At 39.1% G+C, this 20,646-nt stretch overlaps 1 protein-coding gene across 5 annotated transcripts in view; it reads left to right on the top strand.

Moving 5' to 3' along the window:
- The window catches only part of TTC8 (tetratricopeptide repeat domain 8), a gene marked incomplete at its 3' end in the record, with an annotated part of 45,439 nt that extends 34,698 nt beyond the window's left edge, over window positions 1-10,741 (top strand). For 3 of the 5 annotated variants that reach the window (XM_082001000.1, XM_082000998.1, XM_082000997.1), the window contains 6 exons: window positions 1,597-1,707; window positions 3,725-3,864; window positions 5,107-5,281; window positions 7,042-7,164; window positions 8,892-8,975; window positions 10,625-10,741. In XM_082001000.1, coding sequence (XP_081857126.1) covers window positions 1,597-1,707; window positions 3,725-3,864; window positions 5,107-5,281; window positions 7,042-7,164; window positions 8,892-8,975; window positions 10,625-10,741 — 750 coding nt within the window. The remainder of the gene's footprint in view (window positions 1-1,596; window positions 1,708-3,724; window positions 3,865-5,106; window positions 5,282-7,041; window positions 7,165-8,891; window positions 8,976-10,624) is intronic. The other 2 variants (XM_082001001.1, XM_082000999.1) reach the window with 1 other exon arrangement.
- Window positions 10,742-20,646: the final 9,905 nt, after the last annotated feature.

The raw sequence follows: 20,646 nt of genomic DNA, 5'->3' as shown, positions 1-20,646 counted from the left end.
TTGCAGAATAATTTAGTTGTAGAAAACTGTTGCTAGAAGAAAATAAGGAGCATGACAGTCACAATGGAGACAATTACTTAAAGTTCAAAATTGAATGCAGGCTCATTAAAATTCATCAGAAACTGCTGCATGGTATATAAATTAAAAACTATAGCAAATTACTTGAAGTCTGGTTTAGATAAAGCAACATGCCCAGATAGAGTGCATTAGGAATAAATTGTTGTTTTAAAGCACATTCATTGATGGTGTCATTAGTGCAGTCCTAGTTTACCAAGTACCATGCTCCCCCAAAAACCCAAACCCCTTGTTCTTTTATTGCTTTTCACAAGAAGGAATTAGTTTTCTAGCTTAATAGAGGAAATGCAAGTGACATTAGCAAAATGACTGGAAAAAATTCCCTGTATTTTTTTTCTTTTTGCCAGTGATCAACTTGAAATGACAGTCCCTTTACTAGGGTGACACTCACAGTCGACAGCTCTTTAACAGTGAAGAATGTCACTTCAGTGGTCGTAGGAAAGAATTCTTTGCAAATTTTTGCAGTAGAATATATCTATAGGGATGCAAATAAAAGAACTTAGGACTTTAACTAGTATTTTGATTGCTGGCACTCTAAAGTCCATGAAGCTCAAGGGCAGAAGCAGAAAATGTGTTTGGAGGTTTCTCAGATGTTCCATTAACATAGACATTTTTCTTGCATTGCATCACCAAATGCTTGTGTTGGGATACCAGTCACAGATTCTTTCCTTTTTTTAGTCATATCAAGTGTTAGCACTATTTAATGTAATATTTATCCACTCAAAACATTTTTCCACTCAGTGGGAGATGAGTTAATCACTCTAGCCATCTAGTTTCCCAAAGCAGGTGTGCGGGGTTTTTCCCTTTGCTGTAGCTGTATTTTCCATACCCCACAAGAGGAGGGCTTTACAGCTGTATTCTCAGACAGCTGCAGAGGTGGTCTCTTATCGATACGTTGATGCCCACTATTCAATTCTCATGTTATCCAAATGACACATTGTCATCATCAACACAGAAGCCAAAATCACAGAGCTCAAACCACCCTCTTTCATGTTATGGGATTTTATTGTTTGTGACAGGGGAGGTTGGCAGAGCAGTAAGGAAATTTGAAGGTGTCACTGTGCTGTGCAGTGCAGTCTTATTTGACTAAGTAAAATACTTTGGTATTCCAGTACAGTCAACCATCCAGTTCTTTCAAGCCTAAACATAAGTTTTTTTTAAAATACATTAAACAGGAAAATATTCAAGGTGATACCTTCACCTCAGTGTCAAAGTATATTATTTTGATATGATAATAAATAAAAAGATACTCTTTTGCTTTATTTGTAATGTCCAGATGAATTAATAATGTCTAGATGATATGCATGCAAATTTAATTATCTTAGTTAGCCCATTTTATCTTTGTTACAGAGATTTATTCAGTATTCACTCCATTATTTTCCCAGTATTACTCACCATCTCAGCTAATGGTTTACTGCATAAAGGGAGGTGTCATCCCTTTTATTTATCTCCCTTGTTAAACAGCAGTGCAAATGTAAAAGTCAGACATTTGACATGTATATACATTTTTTATTTGTTTAGGTTTATTTGCGCTTGGATCAGCCCGTAACAGCTTTGAACCTTTTCAAGCAAGGGTTAGATCAATTTCCTGGAGAAGTGGCTCTTATTTGTGGAATTGCCAGAATCTACGAGGTATGCACCCACTATGCAATCCTTATTTTGACCAAGGCTAGCTGCCTGAGCAAGAAAAAAGAGACAATAGTTGAATATAACTGTAAGGTCATCAAAAATTACCTACGCTGATTTTCAGTATCACTAATGTGAAACAGGTAATAGTACACAAAGATACCAAAGTAATGTTAGGGGAGCCTTGCAGGCTTATTTGTTGAAATGGTTAGTCACACTAGTGAGATCCTGTTTACCCTTGACACACAGAAGCAAGTCCACATTAAGTGGTCCAGATGTTGTCCATGTATCTAGGTCTAGTTCTTATGTGTTTTATCGTACTAAAACTGTTCAAGTCACCAACAGCTTGCTAGCAGGATTAAACAGCAGAATAGTCTGCTCATAAATGTTCTCTTTATTAGCACTATGTGTTACTCTTAGTTTCTTAAGCCAGTGAGAACAGTTGGAATGTGAATGTTTTTAGTTTAGGAAGTAGATGTTATTTTAAGTAGGATTAGTTTTGAAGTAGTTTTATTTTAGCTTGGTCACCATGTATTTTGTATTTTAAAAGGGTGTATTTTCATGTCAAACAGTGGACTTTACCAGCTTTCAGTGAAAAACAATATAATGATGCTATTCCAGAATGAATGTTTTAAACAAAGTAATTAATTTTTTTTTGGTCTACATTCATACTTGGCATTCTTTCCTGTTCTCATCATTCTCATTTAAGCCCTAAGCGTTAATCCATTTTCATATTAAATCCTTTTTGTCCTTCAGCAAGGAAGAAAACAGCTGCATAATTTTTGGAGACTTTTCTTTCTGAATTGTTAAACAGTTTCAATATGGATATTATTTTGCAGAACCATACATAACATTGCATAACCCTTTAAGGAATTATTAAAGAGCAGCATATAGTTGACAGGATCTAGTTTTGCACTGACACCTGAGTGCAGGATTATAGCTTCATTAGCAAAGATTTGTACTGCAGCACAGGGCTGTTCTCATTACATAGACTCACAGGTGGAATATATGTATCAGGCATCTTAATAAGAGCTTTTCTTCTCTGTCACTACCTTTTGACAGTAGGACGAGTCGTAGACCTTTTCTGGTTTAAAAAAAACACATGATTTTTAAAGGGACTGCTTTCATACTGTTTCCTTTAATCACAGGAAATACATTTTTTCATAGCTAAATACACTGCTGAGGTTAAATAAAAGCTTATTCTTTAGTCATGTTGAGAGTACAGTGTATATGCAGCACGCAGGTAGAAATTATTCCTCTCTAAACACAGGAGTGTTTTGATCTTTTGATTTATTTTTTTCTGATACGGGGTTGAGTCCTCTGGTGACTTGCACTCCTCAGAAACAGTGTGACGTTGCTTACAGCAATGAGTTCACCCTAATTCATCTTCCAAATAGCATACATCCAAGCACGTATTTTTATACAACGTAGTTCTCTTAACTGGCATATCCTAGCTAGTACAAGATTTGGTAATAAATCCGTGATTCCTGTTTTCAAAAGCACATAATAATTCTTCATATGCAATTATACTCTCATTTGTGTTCAGAGCAATTCATGAGTTGACTTACAAAGCATTGAAAATAATTGAGACATTGACTGGGGAAATCAGTTTACTGGATGTTACTGTAATCGGAAACCGACTGCACAGTACTGTGTATCACAAGGGATTGTGCAAAAAGTAGCAAATGCCTGTTGCACATGCTAAACCAATCTCTTTTTCTAAAAAATAAAAAACAAATAAATCTCTCTTTGTAGCTATGGCATAGAGTTAATGACAGGTACAGCTAGCACTGATAAATTAATATGCATTCTTCTTGTGGATATGTGTGTTGCTTGTGAAGATGCCAATTGGTGATGCTGCATTGTACGATCAGAGAACTGTAAGAGCATATATAATTAATCTCAGTTAAGTACTGTATAGTGCATAGATAAAGCACTCAGTAGATTGACATTTTAATGAGTTTTATGATAAAAATCGGTGATAAAAAGTAGAATTAATCTGATTTTTTTTCCACTTGTGTAGGAAATGAACAATATCTCCTCGGCTGCAGAGTACTATAAAGATGTCTTAAAACAAGACAATACTCATGTGGAAGCCATTGCATGCATTGGCAGTAACCATTTTTATTCAGACCAGCCTGAGATAGCGCTGCGGTTTTATAGGTATCTACACTGTGGGGAGGGAGAGGGAACTGAACGTGTGGGAGAGCAATATAAAGGGTTGATTTTTGTAGTGCTGATGGCAAAAAAAGAACATTAGGAGATTGGCATGGGAGGATGATTGAGAATTTGGACAAATATCACCGTAAAGTCAGCATACTCACATATCTTCTCGGCCAATGATAATTACATCTCTCTTAAAAACTTGTCATCATTACATGAAGGCTATGTAAAAGTATCATCAAAGGTTATCAAAACAGTTACTATTTGATTAATAAACAAGAAATGATCTTCCACAGCATGAGGCAGCTTGACAACATTGGACCTTACTCTCAATTTCAATTGCATTCAGAAGGCACGTGGGTTTCCTATTTAGCCATTTGAAAAAGAATAGTCTTTGAAAAACTCTACCTGATGTCACAAGTGATTGTGACCATAAAATCCCTTCCTTGAACGTGGGCTGGAGTACCCCCATGTTTTACTGAAAGCAATAAAAAGATAGTGTTAAACAGTGCTGCTTGTTTTTTATTTCAGTACAGTCAGAGTGCAAAGGACCTTGACTCATGTTCTTAAGTCTAAGAGCAGATTAAATCAATATAAGCACTACTATCTAATTTTGGATGGACCTGAGCTCTTTTATGCTTTAGGTTCAGAAACTTAGAGTCATGCTGCAGACAGCAGCCCTCCTTTTCCCTGGCCCTCTTAGCATATCTCTCTATTAATAAACAGAATTTTTATAAAATATCTCCATTCTAAAAGACATGTTAAAGAACACCAATTTGAATCAAAATCTGAGTTATGCTTCAAGTGTAAGATTAATGTAGATTCACATATTAGATATACTAGTACTGATGAGAGCAGTGAAGGATAGGAATCAAGCAAAAGATTGACATCTGGAGAGTTATAAAAAGTAACTGCAACAAATTACAGCTTGATTGAGGCTGAGCGACTGGAAAGAGGAAATGGAGAAAGTCTGCATACAGCTCTGTCTTACAGTAAAGTCAGATCACGCGGCACAGTCAAAAAGACAGAAGTTACCTAATTTATAGGAAGACTGTTTTGCACAGCTTTGATTGTCCTAATCAAAAGTGCCCTGCACTGCCGTTCATGAAACCTTTACCAAGTGGAAGACTATAACACTTGCTTATTACACCCTCTCAGTATAGGGATAAAGGAGGAGAGAATTCTATTAGAATAGAATCCTTATTTGAAATTAATCTAAAAAAATATTTTCTTTCAATCTAGACGGCTCCTGCAGATGGGTGTTTATAACTGCCAACTTTTTAACAATCTGGGCCTCTGTTGCTTCTATGCCCAGCAATATGATATGACACTATCTTCATTTGAACGTGCACTGTTTTTGGCTGAAAATGAAGAGGAGACAGCAGATGTGTGGTACAACTTGGGACATGTGGCTGTGGTATGAAAAATATTAACAACCTTTCTGAATAAATGTAATTTTACAAAAACTGGAAAAAGAATACTTTGAAATATGAAACCCGATAATGTACAGGATAAAGTACAGTAGAGATTAAAGTTTTGTTTGCACTTCAGCAGAGAGAAAGAGGCGGGAACAGCAACTTACCAGCCCTTGAAAGGCCTTGGCTGCTGTTGTGGTTTAACCCCAGCTGGCAACTAAGCACCACACAGTCACTCGTCATGATGGGACTGGGGAGAGAATCAGAAGAGTAAAAGTGAAAAAACTCATGGTCTGAGATAAAGACAGATTAATAGGTAAAGCAAAAGCCACGCATGCAAGCAAAGCAAAACAAGGAATCCATTCACCACTCCCCATGGGCAGGCAGGTGTTCAGCCATCTCCAGGGAAGCAGGGCTGCATCACGCGTAATGTTTTTTTGGGAAGACAGATGCCATAACTCCAAACGTCCCTACACCCTCTCCTTCTTCTTCACCCCAGCTTTATATACTGGGCATGATGTCATATGGTATAGAATATCCCTTTGGCCAGCCTGGGTCAGCTGTCCTGGCTGTGTCCCCTCCCAGCTCCCCGTGCACCCTCAGCCTTCTTGCTGGCAGGCCAGCACGAGAAGCTGGACTGTCCTTGACTACTTAGCAACAACTCAAAACATCAGCACGTTATCAACATTTTTTCATCCCAAATTCAAAACATAGTCTCACCCTAGCTTCTATGAAGAAAATTAACCCTAACCCAGCTGAAACCAGGACACATACAAGCTAATCTGACAAAAAAATGTAATCCAAGGTATTTTTCTCTGAGCTGTTACTTGTGTTACATGGAGCATTAGACCAATTCTGTTGTCATAAAAATATATTCAGCAGCATGTAGCAGATATTAAAATGCTAGGTATGTCATAGTTGAGAAGGCATGTTCCTCTGTCTTATAGGCAGCTATAGAAATATTGTGTAACTGTGTGATAAAATTTGTTAAATTTCTATACTAATTTGCACTCATTGCCCATTTTTGCAGATGTTCTTCCAGAAGTTGTGTTAGATTTCTATTTAATTGTATGCCCAGAATAAGGTTACTGAATAAAGTTTTTGACAGCTTTCTAATACGAGTTGTCTTCAGATGCTGATTACTATCTAACTTAAGTCAGAGAGAAACTCAACTGTTTGTCTTGATTGCATTACAACGAGGAAACGCATTAATTTGAACTGACGTGCCTATATTTTTCATCATTTCTCACTTTTAATGTTTAACCTGATGTTATGTCAGTGTTGGTCATAATACTAGAGCACTAAAGAGTAGTCAGCTGCTCCATACAAAGAAATTTATCTCCCTTAATTTTTATCTTCTAAAAACTAGGCTTATATGTGATTTTTTTTTATCTGTACGGAGACAGAGAGGCAGGATGACTTCCCCTCTGAAGACATCTCTGTTTTTCTTTCCCTACTATAGATGGTAGCAGATAGTGTAGTCTTTAGATGACACTTTAGTCATCTAAAAGTTAAATTAGATTAAGAAAATACCACTTGGAACATGGAAGTTTGCACTGGAGAGAAACGATTCTGTCTGGAGGAAGAATAAGTAGCAAATGAGAGGGTCTGGGAAGAAAGCACATATGGTTCTGATCAGCATGTTTTTATTGTAATTCATATTCTATGGTAGTAGATATGGGTGAAAAGATACTCCAGGCAACAAGAGAGATGCATGTTGTTTCCAATCTTTTCACAAATTAAAATACAATCTTACTTTTAGGGGATAGGAGACCTGAATCTGGCTTACCAGTGTTTCAGGCTAACGCTAGTCAACAATAACAACTATGCGGAAGCTTACAACAACTTGGCTGTGCTGGAAATGCGAAAAGGTCACATTGAACAGGTTGGTGTTGAATCTCAGCCTAAGCAGAATGCTTCCTGTGGCCCTCTTGTACTTAAGAAGTGTGTCATTTCCCTGATTTGGAGGCATCATATGAACGTCTATCTTACTATTACAGGCAGAAAACATGGATAATTTTTATGCATGTTTCAGTGTAACCTCCACGTTGTCATGCCATGTCCCATTAAACTGCCTATTCTTAGGCATATCCAAATGGTTCATCAAAGACAAACAAGGTTTACAGTGGCTTTGCAGCTTTTGAGATCTTTTTTCTAAATTGATACCCAAAACAAAACCCATCATTGTGTAGTCACTTAAATTACAACTTTGACTATATAATCACATTTTTTTTCAACAAGTAGATTGCTTTAGAGTTCAGTCACAAAGCAGCAGGTTCTTGATAAATACTTTTGTATCAGTAAGCTTGGTGGTTCATCTTACCTAACGTGAGTATACTAAGTTGTATTGCACATAGATGTACAACTGACATGCACAGTGGATTAAATGCATTCATTTTTTATACACATGCAGTTAAAATTAATATGCATTTGTTGGACAGTTTGAACTGCTGTGGGCTTGTTTTAATCCTTATGGGAGCAAGCTTATTTTGATGGATTCATATATACATCAGAGAGCTACAGTAAATACCTTTTTTAAGAGCAAATTCTCAAAGTTAACTTTATTCAGATAATCTAGCAATTCATGGAAACACTGAAATGAACCAAGCACTGGATGTTGACAAATAAACTTTGGGTTTCAGTTTCATAAATAGTAAATTTACAGTCATTTAATTCCCAGGTAGAACTTACATCCAGCTATGGAGGTTGTGATTGCTAATAGTTAGCATTGCTCAGGCTTTCCATTAGAATTGCTTGTTTCCTGTCTATTTTATTTTTTAGCTTAAAATTTTCTATTTCCTTCTTATATCACATGTATAATTAAAATCAGGGTCATCATGGCAATAAAATTATGCACAGAAGAATAAAAAATGTGAAGATATTTTGCTTATCTTGGACTTAATTTTATTTCACAGTGTTCTTTCACAAGTACTGTTGCATGTACTTAGGGTTGTCAGATTTAAGGAGTTTTAATAAGTTCTTAACTCTGCCTTCCCAAGCAATTTTAAAATACTTTTATTTTTAAAAGATCAGGTTTTTTCCCCCAAGGTTCTCCATTTCTTAGTAAAAGCATTCGCAAGTTGACCTTAAGTTTGTATTGGATTTATAGCATTAAAATGCACACTCTGATACTTAATTTTTCGTTAGTTTTTAATGCTGCTATTATGCTAGTCAGAATAAAAAGATTTAATTTTATTAAAATTTTTGAGTGAAAACTGTCATTTTTATGATAAAATTTAGGTTTTCAGGGCTGCTTAAGACAGTACTGTCAGAGACAACGGATAAATACAGTAGGGTGGGACTTTAAATAATTTTTTAAGTAATTAATCTATTTGTTTGGTGTTTAGAACTGAATTGCTTAATTGAATAAGTCCCAACATGTTTTTTCTGACTCAACCAAGAGTCTTATTCATTTCAATGGTATTAAACTGTGCCATGCCTAAATGTACTATTGCTGTAACTCGTACATAGTTGAAGATGGCTTACTTAGTAAAGGCCTAGTAAAGAAAACTCAGGATGATTTCTTTTAGGAATGATGAAAATTGCGTTAGATTCTTGTTACTCTCTCTCCCTCACAGATTTCACTATATTTTTTTTTCATTCTCTACATAGGCAAGAGGTTTGCTGCAGACTGCTTCATCTTTAGCACCTCATATGTACGAGCCCCATTTCAATTTTGCAATACTCTCAGAGAAGGTAATGCACTGTTCTATTCTTGTAATCTAAAAACTGAGCCTTGGTGGGGCAGTTGGGGTTTTATTGTTATTACTGAGAATTCCAAATCGGTAAGACAAAAGAATACAGAGTGCATAAACTCAAGGAAAACTAAAGTTACGTTTGCATTTTAATACCTAGAAGCTTTGTGTGTAAAAGTAGTCATTCAAATGTTTGCTTTTGAGAAAAAGTGAGGCCAACTAGCTGTAAAGTTAACTTTGTAATTTTCCAAATGCCCAGAAGATGAACAATCCGTTAACAATTCCATCTACAGTCTTTACAGTCATTAGCTTTTTCAGAATGTGAAGTGAAATAGTATAATATGATTTATCAGAAATTATAGAAAGAATATCACTTATCCCATGATCTTACTGATCTCAAGAGGAAAGTCTGTTCTTCAGCTTTACGACCTTTGAATTTTGTGTGTTATTAATTTCTTTCACACAGAGTATCTCAGACACTGAATTAAGTGTGTCCAACATTCCTGTTTGTAAGGAGAAAATTGTACAAGTTCTTATATTTTTCACAAGAAAAAATTGCTCCTTTGCTTTGTGCCTACACCTTCAAGATTCTGTTATGAGTCTGTGTTGTGTGGGCAGCCCAACTCCTACAGATACTAAAGTACACGCGTCAAGGAGAGAACAACCCATTAATTTGTAAGCGTATCCTCTCCATTGTGAAACATAAGATGGTTTTGAATAATTGCATTTCGTACTTACTGATTAAGGAGTAAATCCTAGTCTGCAAATGTCTTGTTAACGTAGCTTTTGCACAAAGAACTGCGGGAGAAGACAGACGGCCAGGTCAGCTAGCTGTTGGTGCAGCGTGGGGATGCAATCCTTAGATTCGGTGTAAGGCCATGATTTACAAAACATAAGTTTTCTGGCCAGGACCCTGGTTTCCACCCCTTCAAAGAATTCTTGCTGCACTGAAGCTCTGTGTTGACTGACGCACAGGCAACAGAGGCAAACAGTAGGATACTGACACTTCCCATAGCTTCTTCCTTTCCACACAGGAGCTATCATTTTTACTAGATGTATTCCCAAACATCTGTTCTTTTTTGCTGAACCCATTTTCTGAGATGCTTTCCTTACATACACTTCCTCCTTCCAAAAAATGATGGCTATTTAGGAAAAAATAAAGTTCTAAAAGTAGCAAGCAATGTGGAAACATACTTCTAAAAGCAGCCGAGGAGCAACATCAGCTCTCCAACACTCTTGGGCCTCTCTGTGAGGAAGCAGGAAATCACATGGAGTTGCAACTTTCACAGAGGCCTGATTGTTTGCATTTTGCCTGGAGTTTAAAAACAAATCTTCCATTTTTTATTCCTCCTCACTTCAAGCACTGCGTTGGTGTACCTTGGTGTCCATTCTTCAAGAAATCAGGTGGAATGGGATATAAAGTTACTGTCTTGAAGCATCCCTCCCATTAAAATCACATTTCTCATCCCTTGATGTAAGTAGGACATGACCCTGAGGTCAAAAGCCTCCATACTGACTCTGTTTTATTTGTTCACTCTCAGGACCAGCTATGTTTAAGCATTTGTGAACATCAGAAATGTACTACACAGAATAGACGATGCAAATCTGCAGTGCCTGGATTTATAAAATTAATTTGTGTGTTTCTTACAGGTTGGAGATCTTCAGAGGAGTTACACAGCTGCTCAGAAGTCAGAAGAAGCATTTCCAGGCCATGTTGATACACAACAGCTCATCAAACGGTTAAAACAGCACTTTGCTATGCTCTGATGAGCATATTTCTATTATGTAAAAACAGTTAGCCAAAGTGAATGTTTTGTACATCTTTTTGAAAATAGTAGCTCAAAGTAGATAAACTATACTTAATGCATTCCTGTGGAAAAGCCCGTGTTAGTGTGAGTAGCAAGAAAGGTTTAAGAGTCGTAATTAGTTTGTCATCTGTAAACATATCACTTATTAAAATGCAGCTAGAGCATATGTTGCAACTACATACATGAGAGGTTACAGGAGTGGCAGGATACTGCCAGTATGACAACTTTGAAATAGTTGTCTGGTATATAAGCAGGTAAGTCTCTATTTAATATTAATGAGCATTTTAAAGGATTTTTTTCTGTCTTTTCTGCAGAAGAAAGTGTTTTTTAATATTTCTGTGTGACAATCTGTCAAGTTTGTCACAACATAGATTAAGAATACTTCCTAACTGGTCTTCAAACTTGGCTTTTCATAGTATACTTTCGTATGGAATGTTAAGTTTTAAAATTAAAATACCAAAAAATAATTTGAAATACATATGTAAAGTGGAAGTTCTTATATTCCTTGTTGTATTGTATGAATTCAATAAATTCCAGTTTGTCTGGTTTGTTTATGTGCGTTAAAATTACATCCTTATTGCCATGAAAATTAGAGTCAGTGATCTTAACATATTTTGAAAGACTCCACCGAACTGGTACAACATAGCATAAATATTGTTCCTCTCTACCCAGGAGGGAGTTTAGTCTTGATCTCAGTGAGGGAAGAGGATATTTAGAAGCTTGCAGAGTTACGTACTCATAATTGAGAACAAGGCATTGATTGCATTGTTACCTGTTCTACCACATAAGCACTGTTGCTAAATAAATACTTGGATCATTCTAACTATGGGGATACTGCTAATAGCAACAAAGACAGACTTTCTTTCTGTTGTATATCTTTGTGTTCTAACTAAAAGGGATAAATTTGCATGATTTCCCAACTTGACCTTTTTAAAAGACCTTTAAGAAATGTGGAATGTTAAGGCATTCTCAAATGGCACATCCTGAAACAGGCCTTTAAAATCTTTTCATGTTTCTCTGATATATTAAGTGATTATCTTGTCTTAGGGAGCAGCCCTAAACATGCTCATGAATATTATGTCTTCCTTTTTACTGTTTGTTACTTCCCCACCCTCGTCTTTGTATGACTGTTGTAGCTGGTGAAGGCAGATGCTGGGGAGCTTAGAGAAGTGTACCCAGAGGCTGCCCCACAGAGCAGTCTGTAGGTGACCGTGAGAAACACTATCATTAACTGATGCCCCATTGTGTTGTGAAATGCAAAAGCTTTATTGGCTGAATAGATGCAGCATCTTTAATGGAAATTTTATTTTTTCCACATTGATCTTGATATTGTTGGAAAGTTACCACAAACTAATTAAGAAGAACCTTAGTTATTGGTAATTTTCATTACCTAAGTAAGATTTTACTTTCTGCTAAAAAGGAAGAATTTATAGGGAAGTTCCATCCTTTGATCTACTGTACTTATGTCTTTCCAGCTGACAGTGCTAAACTTAGGAAGCTACCAGAAAACAAAATGTTTATCTTAGCAGTTTAATTTTTGAATGTCATATTATTAACTCAAAGTATTTTTAAAATTGCATAGTAAATAAGATTATTTCTACATGAACTGGAACAGAAACTAGTAATACAACTTCAGTTTTTAATCCAGTGTGGCAGCTCAGTAGTTTCTCATAGGTGCTTATAACATCCCGCTTCCTGTGATCACTGCTCAAATTAATCATCTGAATAACTCTTCTTTTTAGCAAACAATACTTCTTAGAACACAGATCTGACATAATTATTCTTTTATTATTGGGGGATGCGTGGAGAGTGAAAGGGAAAAGGCTCATGTATGGTAAGGAATCCTTTACACAAGATGCTTGTGCAAATTCATTATTAAAAAAAAACACCCCACAAACACTTTTTAGCGCTCTAATGTGCAGCATCTGCAAGCCATTCCAAATCTATCTTACACGGAGTATTTTGATTGCCCCAAAAGGCAGCTATTTGCTTTGCTGACCTTTCATACCCCAAAGCAAGGGTACGACTATTTTTTTCACTACTAGCAGACGTACAAATTAAGTCAAATGTGGTAATGAGAACAGCACCACAGTGAAACAACAGATGAATGAGCAGGCTGTTTGTCGGGGAAGAATCGATTTCGTTGTGTGTTAATTCGGCGCGAGCTCCAGCGAACAGATGAATCGGCACGCCCTGGGGCAAACCGCCTTCAGTTAATTGAGGACGACATAGCACAACACAATGCATCAAAATCTGTATTAATCTCTGCAGGAGATTAATGTTAGGACGGTGTGACCTTAATATTGCAAGCAGCAATTCTGTAACAGAAATTATTTTTCCTCTAACCTGTAGCACAGCTCCAGCTATGTCCAGCCAGCATTTGTAAAGACCCTTGGAACTAGAAAATAAAATACAATGAAAAAACAACACAAACAATTTTTTAATCTATAGGGGAGGTGGTGTCCACAGCAATGCTGCCTGGCAGGAAGCTCAAAGCAGATTGCTGGAAGGTCTGGAAGTGTCTGTGTCCCTGCAGGAAGGGTCTGTACAGTTTATGGCTGTTGGCACCGATGCCAGTCGGTCTTTTGACCAGGCCTCTTGCTGGGGTCTTTCTGATGGGTGAACCCGGTTAAAAGTTGATAATGAAGGATTAGGTTATTAACAGATTTTGATTGTTTTGCTAATGTTACCGGCACAGCACCAGCCACAAAACTGTGGCTGAAATTAATTGGAATCCACAGTTAAGGGTTGTGGATCGTTTTGGCTGCAGAAAGCATCCTTTTGCCATCAGCAGTTTGCCATTACGTGCCGGTTCAGTCACTGTAAGACTTTGGATAATGATCCCATTTTGTTATTGTTGCTTCCTATCTTTGTAGGCTAGAGAGAGATATTTTGGGGTCCTTCAGTCTGATCTCTGATATGACATAGGCCAAACATTTTAGGCCAGGAGCTCCTTTTAACGAACGCAGTTTGTGCTTGACTAGCGATTACCTGCCAGAGCAGCAACAAGTTTTGGTACAAATAAGCTATAGCCTCTTCTGTGAAAGATTTTGTATTTAGCCACTCTCACTACCGTATGTTTGTCTTCTTTCTGATGGATGATTTCAAGCTCATTCATGTCCCCCTGCCTTCACCTGCCCCTGCAACTGATGGGTGCTCGTTATACCCCAGCACCAGCAGCTGAACTATCGTTAAGATGTGCCACAGCTGAGAAGGACCATGGCCATTTTGCCTCCTTTAGGCAACACCTACTTTGCCTCTGTCTCCAGAGCTGTCACTGGCATGTGTGATGGTTATTTTTGACCAAATATGCTGTTTCCCTACCATAGAGAGCATGAAATGGAGAGCTGAGAAGAATCCTTTGTACCAACCCGCTTGGCTAAACGAAGGCATGCCATTTTACTCCAAACAGCAAGAAGCAGTTGCTGTGAAAACTTGCTGGCAGATACCGGCTATGCCCCTTCAGCAAGGACAGAACTGAACAGTCTGAAATGCAGGTCGAAAATAACTTCAAGATAAGGGCAGGGGAAAAGCACCTGCCTACCAAGAAACTAAATAAGCTGAGTAAAAGGCTGTGTGAGGTCCCAGCCTGTTGCTCACCTACTCCAGAGGAAGTCTCAGAATTGCCATTTCAGCATGTTTCCAGATGAGAAATATTTTATGTTGCACACAGCAATATAAAATGTGGGGCACGAAGCCACTGTGGAATTAGACTCAAAGAAAGGGTGAGCTTTCATCAGAGGGCCAGGACAAGAGGCAGCTCGCGCAATTTTCTCTTCTTGTTGGAATTTATTTAAGGTCTAGGGCTGCTGCAAACTTCCAGTTCCCAGCAGATGCCTGTGTGTACACACATTGTAATTTTGCACCGCCATGCTCTGGTACCCCAGCCATCACTGGGAACAAGCGAGCAGATGGCAGATGTAGAATGCAAGATGCACCTTTCTCTCTAAAATCAAAACTAAGTTTCTCATTGTGCCTTAGAAGATGAATGAAGCAAAAGCCAAGAAACCCTGATACTGAAGTCATAGACAGACTTCTATCTCCAGTCTCTCTCCAATAGCATTTGAATTCCTGTGCTGGTAAGATAGTTGTGTTACTAATTTCCTTATTCACATTTTGAGAGTTCAGGAGTGCTCAGGAGCTGCAATGCTCAGAAGCATCTGTAAGCAGGTTAAATCTGGGAGATATGTCACCAGAGAAAGCGGATCTTATTGCAAAACTATCAAGTAAACATACCTTGAATTACGCTGAATAACTGAATGATCTACGAGTGCTATATTTACCTTCCCCTTTCTGTTGGTTACTTACAGCAATTCCTTAGTGCACAGCCTTCTCCCTTCTTATGTTTAGTTTACAAAAGGGTCATAAAGGTCTAGCTGGCAAACACTTCCTAGTTAAATACTAGATCTGTATAGACCATGTCAAAAAAAAAAAGAAAGAGATCAAATCAATGAGTTTAAAGTAAAAAGCTCTCTTCCCCAAAACATAATGCATCCTGTTTAATTGTGTATGTGGATATATCAGCACGTACAAATGTGGGTTTTTTCCCCGTTTTGTGTTTGCTTTTTGACAGGTATTGCCAGTGAAACTGGTTATATTGCTTCAAAGACAAGTCTTGAAGCCATTAGAAATTAGATGCAAGAAGAAACAGCAGGATGCAAGCCTTGCTCAGCACTATGGAAAGGGCAAACTCATTAAGAGCCAGGAAACTTGGTTCCAGCAAGTAGACCACCCCAGCATTTCATCTCATTTTCAGCTTATTCAGTTTACATAGCCATCAAGTAGTTGCCAAGATCTTACATTTTAGCTTTGGTATTATTTTATACGACTGTCAGCTTCATATTTTGCCAAGTCTATATCCTATAATAATGCCAAGCACCTTTAAAGCTATTACACGTTAACTAATTAATCTTTACATACAATAAATTTAAATAATGCAAACCGAAGGTCATAAAACCTTTGATCAAGAGACTCTGGTCTATTTGTATATGAAATACCACACAAAAGCTAATTTTGGACCATAACCCTAGACTATTTTTATTCCTGTGAATTGCTATAAACCAGCAGTTCAGGGTTCAGATAAAGCCATGATCTTCTAAAACACATAGTCACCAACTGTTTTTTTAATTGGTAGAACAAAAACAGATGCATGGATCTGTCCTAGCTTTTAAGGATGTAATTGTTCGTTCTTCCAGAGATACTGATGTGGGAGGCCCAGTAGAAAAACTTCAAAAGCTCCTGACTTCTGCCTGCAGTCCTACAATGTCTAAGGCATAGGCTTAAAATTCTGTCATTACCAAGCATTTATTTATTATGGTAGTAGCAACTTGGATGAACGCAAGATTTGAAATTCAGCATAAATCCTGGGAAGGCAGGCTAATAAGTAGAGGACCACAAGCCATGCCAAGGTCATGTACCAAAAATCTCTGCAGCATAATACAGTGATATCATTATTACCTCTGTGCAAGGCATCCACAAGTAGCTTATATCTTCAAATCAGGCAGTAGCTGTAGACAGTGACGGAAATAACTCTCCAAGAGTGTCTTAGACCCCAGCCTAACGAAACACTGGAAAGATGGGTGGAATGGGAGATCCTATTTTGCAGGGGTATATGTATTTTTGCAAGATATAGAGAATTCATGGGAAATAAACATGATGTGGCTACTTATAGATGACTGAGGTTGTTTATACTTTGCAGCCACACCTATGACAATCTTTATTATCTTTATTAGCAGATATATACATTTATTAAACAGATTCATTTTTAAGCAATTACAAGCGAAGCTCAGAAATTTTCAAACCCTGTCATTATGTGACAAGTCTCATACTGTCTATCTGAATACAACATCATCTTTAAAGAAAAAGTTAGACATACTCAGCAATCTCGGAAAGTGGTTCTAACTCAGCTGAAGCTTCAGATGCTCCAATGCCTTTAAAAACAAAAAACCACCACCACCACCAGAACAGATGCCTTTCCTGTTAGATCAAAACTTAAAAAAACCCTTGAAACAAAGCCTGAGTAATGACAGATATTTGATTTTGAAGGAGAGAGAGAGTTGTTTCTTGGGGTAGCCCATGACTTGTATTACATCATCACCTGTAACTTCATATCATGTTACCTTGGTGGACCCAACTGTGCTGCAACATAAGCCAGTGACACGATGTAAGCAAATTCTTTTATGGCTAAATACCTGTTATTTCTGGGAAAACAAGGCAATTCAAGCACAAATCTCTTGAACAAGGAAGTGTAAGAGAAAACCTGCAAAGTATTCTTTGGATTGGAAACAATATTCTCATGTTATACTAAGAGGCACCTCTGGGTCTCTTGGAGATTTTCACCTAGCAACATAGCCGACTTTTCCAAGATTAAGTTCTGTTGCAGTGCAATAACATTTATAACCACATGCAAACAGACAAACTTTACCCATACAAGTCTATTCAAACATCCTGAGGAAAAATAAACGCTCTTGCTACATGGGACTCTAAGATGTGCATACTGTAAATGAATTCTCCTTCCCCCTCTGGAAGTCCCACTTTAGCTCAGGTTTAAAACAGCACAGCAGGTAGTTTAACAAGCCTCAAATAGTTTGTGGCTTACCATAAATCTATTGGTCTTCAAGGTGTCCACGGGGCACAGGAGAACGTCATGCTGCCACACTCCTGGGAGAAGTACGGTCCTTGTCTTCGTGACCATGCATGTCTGAAAGTCAGTGCTAGCCACGGTCATAACATTTTTCTGCCCCTTCAGGTGTTCATATCACCAGACATCCTGCGTATAACAATTTTCTTTCAACAGTAGCAAAGGAGCTAGATACAAGAGAGACAAGTGCTTCTTTTTGCGCTTTTTTTCCCCACACATATCCACAGCAGGTAGTCAGTGATGTGCTTCCCATCAGTTGATCATACCTGTAGTAGAACAACTTTCTTTCATCAATACTGATTTCAGGGTTTTGTACCAATGTTTTCATCTCTGCTTAGGTGATGAAACTGCTTACTCTCAGGCTGAGCACATCTCAGCGGGCAAGAAGAAACCAACCACTCTTTGGTGCTCCCAACCACGGTCAGAACTACATGGATGAGCTTCAGTATGAATACAGCATCTCCACTTAGGTTTTGATTAAGCTTTAAGCAGCTAAAGATACACTTGATTGATAAACACCTCAACAAACAGCCCAGCACATTGTTTTAAGGCTTGTCTTACCTTTAAAAGAAGGTTGTTGAGAAGAGATGGGTGCCCCAGGACTTTGCATAGCTCCCAAAGGCTCAGGAGGCTGCTTGCCACATCCCTTGGCGGGCACATGGCTACCAGTGAGGTAAGGAGAGGGGACTGTAACCCTTTCCTAGGAGTCACAGCCCGACTGTGTTGCTGGATCGGACTGGTACATGACAGCTGATATAAGAAATAGCTTTAGTTTCTGGAATACGAATTGCAAAATTTAAGATTTTCTCTTAAAAGTGAGCTGAAAACAGGAATCATTCTGGTCACTGTAAAATCCATCTCTGGATCAGACACTTGATCTGAGCTACCGAGCAACCTAGGAATCACCAATGAGTAATAAATGTGGTTTCTCCTCTTTTCTCAGTTTTTATGACCTAGTTTCATCTTTTCTCTCAGGATGTGTCCATCCTGACACACTGCACTTGCACTTTCCGTGACTTCATGTTCTATTTCCAGGCAGTTTGGTCTATATGACACGGAAAGCATTCCTTCCCTCCTCCAGCGGCTGGTTGCCTAAGCCTGGTTTTTCCCAAAGAAATGCATTTCTCGGAGAAGGCTTCAGCTCCATCTGGTTGAGCAGTCACCATGTCAGGCCAGCTTTGCCACACAGCCACCAATAACTCCAGAAGAGGTTCAGCTTTGCCATTTGCTAGAAGAGAAACACAGAACAGTCCATTTTGGTTGGGCTTGTCAACTGCATGCTTTGGGTTTGTCCTGTGCACACATTGGGAAAGCAAATTAAATTTCATTTAATTGATCGTACTGACTAAGAGGAATTCCATCCTTTTCCAGGCTGATAACCTGTATTTATTCTGATGTCTTTTTCTTATGTTCTGGAGGTTTAGGAGAAGATCGCAAGAGTAGACATGAGCAGCATTTACTTCTATCTATCTGCACTGCCTCCTGCTCTAACACACTAGAAACTCCAGAACATTTTAAATCTCTGCAATTTCTAAAATGAATGGTGACAATAGAGATTGCTTGGAATAATATTCCCTGAGATCTTCACAGTAGCCCTATCAAATCACCCCGGCTAAGCATGAGACATACCATTTGGACACCTTCCAGACCCACCATGTCCTCTGCAGTGCATGTTCGCCGTGCATTTACAGCACTATGCCATAGCTTTCCCCTTTGTGACCCTACAGGTCACAAGCAGCAAGCTGGAGCTGTTGGTGGCCAGCCCATCAGCCAGATGGCACAGGAGGTCCCTGGACGAGCACAAGGTTGTGTACCTGTACCTTACAGGAGAGCTTCTGTTGCCCAAGGGTATCCTGTGCTCCTATTGCATGAGCTCACACCGCCATGGTGGGCCCTGCCGTGCCGGACCCGGCATAAAGGGACACAGATAAGGCAAAAGGTCTGCACCAGTAGCAAGAACTTTGCTTATGTGGCCCTGCGTGACAGCAGAGAGTCGAGCACAAGCCAGCTGGCAGCCAAGGAGTGTGTCACACCAGCAAGTGGCTAAGAACCATGGAGGAAGCGACGCTGGGGAGAAGGGATCTTAATGTGGCACCATGCTGCAGACGTGCTGGGGGACAAAGATCATAAACAGAGCAGAAAGGACTGAGACAATAAAGGAAGGAAAGGATTGTACTGAAAACAGGACATAGCACTGCCAATTTCACAGGTAGTGTTGTGATAACCATGTTAGGTGTCATCCCCACGAGTAATTTCCGTATTCCAGCAAATATTCATTTGACCAAGGGAAGATGCAGACACACAGACAGGCACTTCGGGCTCCCGCTGGAGCAGTGAGACTCGCTGGAGGCCGTGTGGCAGTGAGTCTCCTCTGGCAGGAGGGAACAGGATGGAGCATGAAAGGGATGCAGCATGACTGAGCAGTTACACATGGGCCACGTTCTCAGCACAGGGTCAGCACAGGGCAAGTGAGAAGTAACTGTGGTGACTGAACTCCTGGACGGTGTTGTAGGAAGGTAAAATAGCGGCAGATCTGAACAGAAGTCAGCTGATAACAACACTACTCCATCAAATACCTTCTGGATCAGAGAGAGGACCTGAAAGTTTCTTTCTGATTTCGAGTATTGAAGAATATGTGGCAAATAGCAGTGAAGTGGTGCTTATTTGAGTACTTTGATCTGCCAAAAGTGTGCCACTCAAGAACATTAATGAGGACACAGTAAACACAAGAGTCCTTCCAGATCTACCTAAAAATCAGCACCCTCTCCTCCCCATCACCTGCACATCCCTCTTAGCTGGCAAAAAGCAAAGGGGAATAGGAAGCCTTGAAGAGATTAATAAAAACCAGTTGTCATGATGAAGATTCCCGAGTCACCCATTTGCTCTCCCGCCGCGCACGCGCTCGGTCTGGCCGCTGCACTGAGCCCTTTCCCCGTCAGCAGCAGCTCCCGCGCTGGCCGTGCCCCGGCGCGGGGCAGAGAGGGTGGGCTGACGGACCAGCCGCCCGGCCAGGGACCCCCACAACCCGCACCAGCCCTGGAGACTGGAGCTTCAGCACGTCGTTCAACTTTTATAGCCACGGGATAGTGTTTTTCACAGAGCTTATTTGTATGTATGATTTAAATAAGAACATAGGGTTTCCCAGGCTTCTTCTGTGGTGGTGAAGCCATGGTGTCCGTCCCACTTTCCGCTCGACAGCTCTCACGTCTCCTTACGTTGTGCCA

The sequence above is a fragment of the Phaethon aethereus genome, assembly GCF_964289735.1.
Source record: "Phaethon aethereus genome assembly, chromosome: 5".
Classification (NCBI taxonomy): domain Eukaryota; kingdom Metazoa; phylum Chordata; class Aves; order Phaethontiformes; family Phaethontidae; genus Phaethon; species Phaethon aethereus.
The sequence above is the reverse complement of the archived record's forward strand: the minus strand, read 5'-3'. Positions and strand labels throughout refer to the sequence as shown.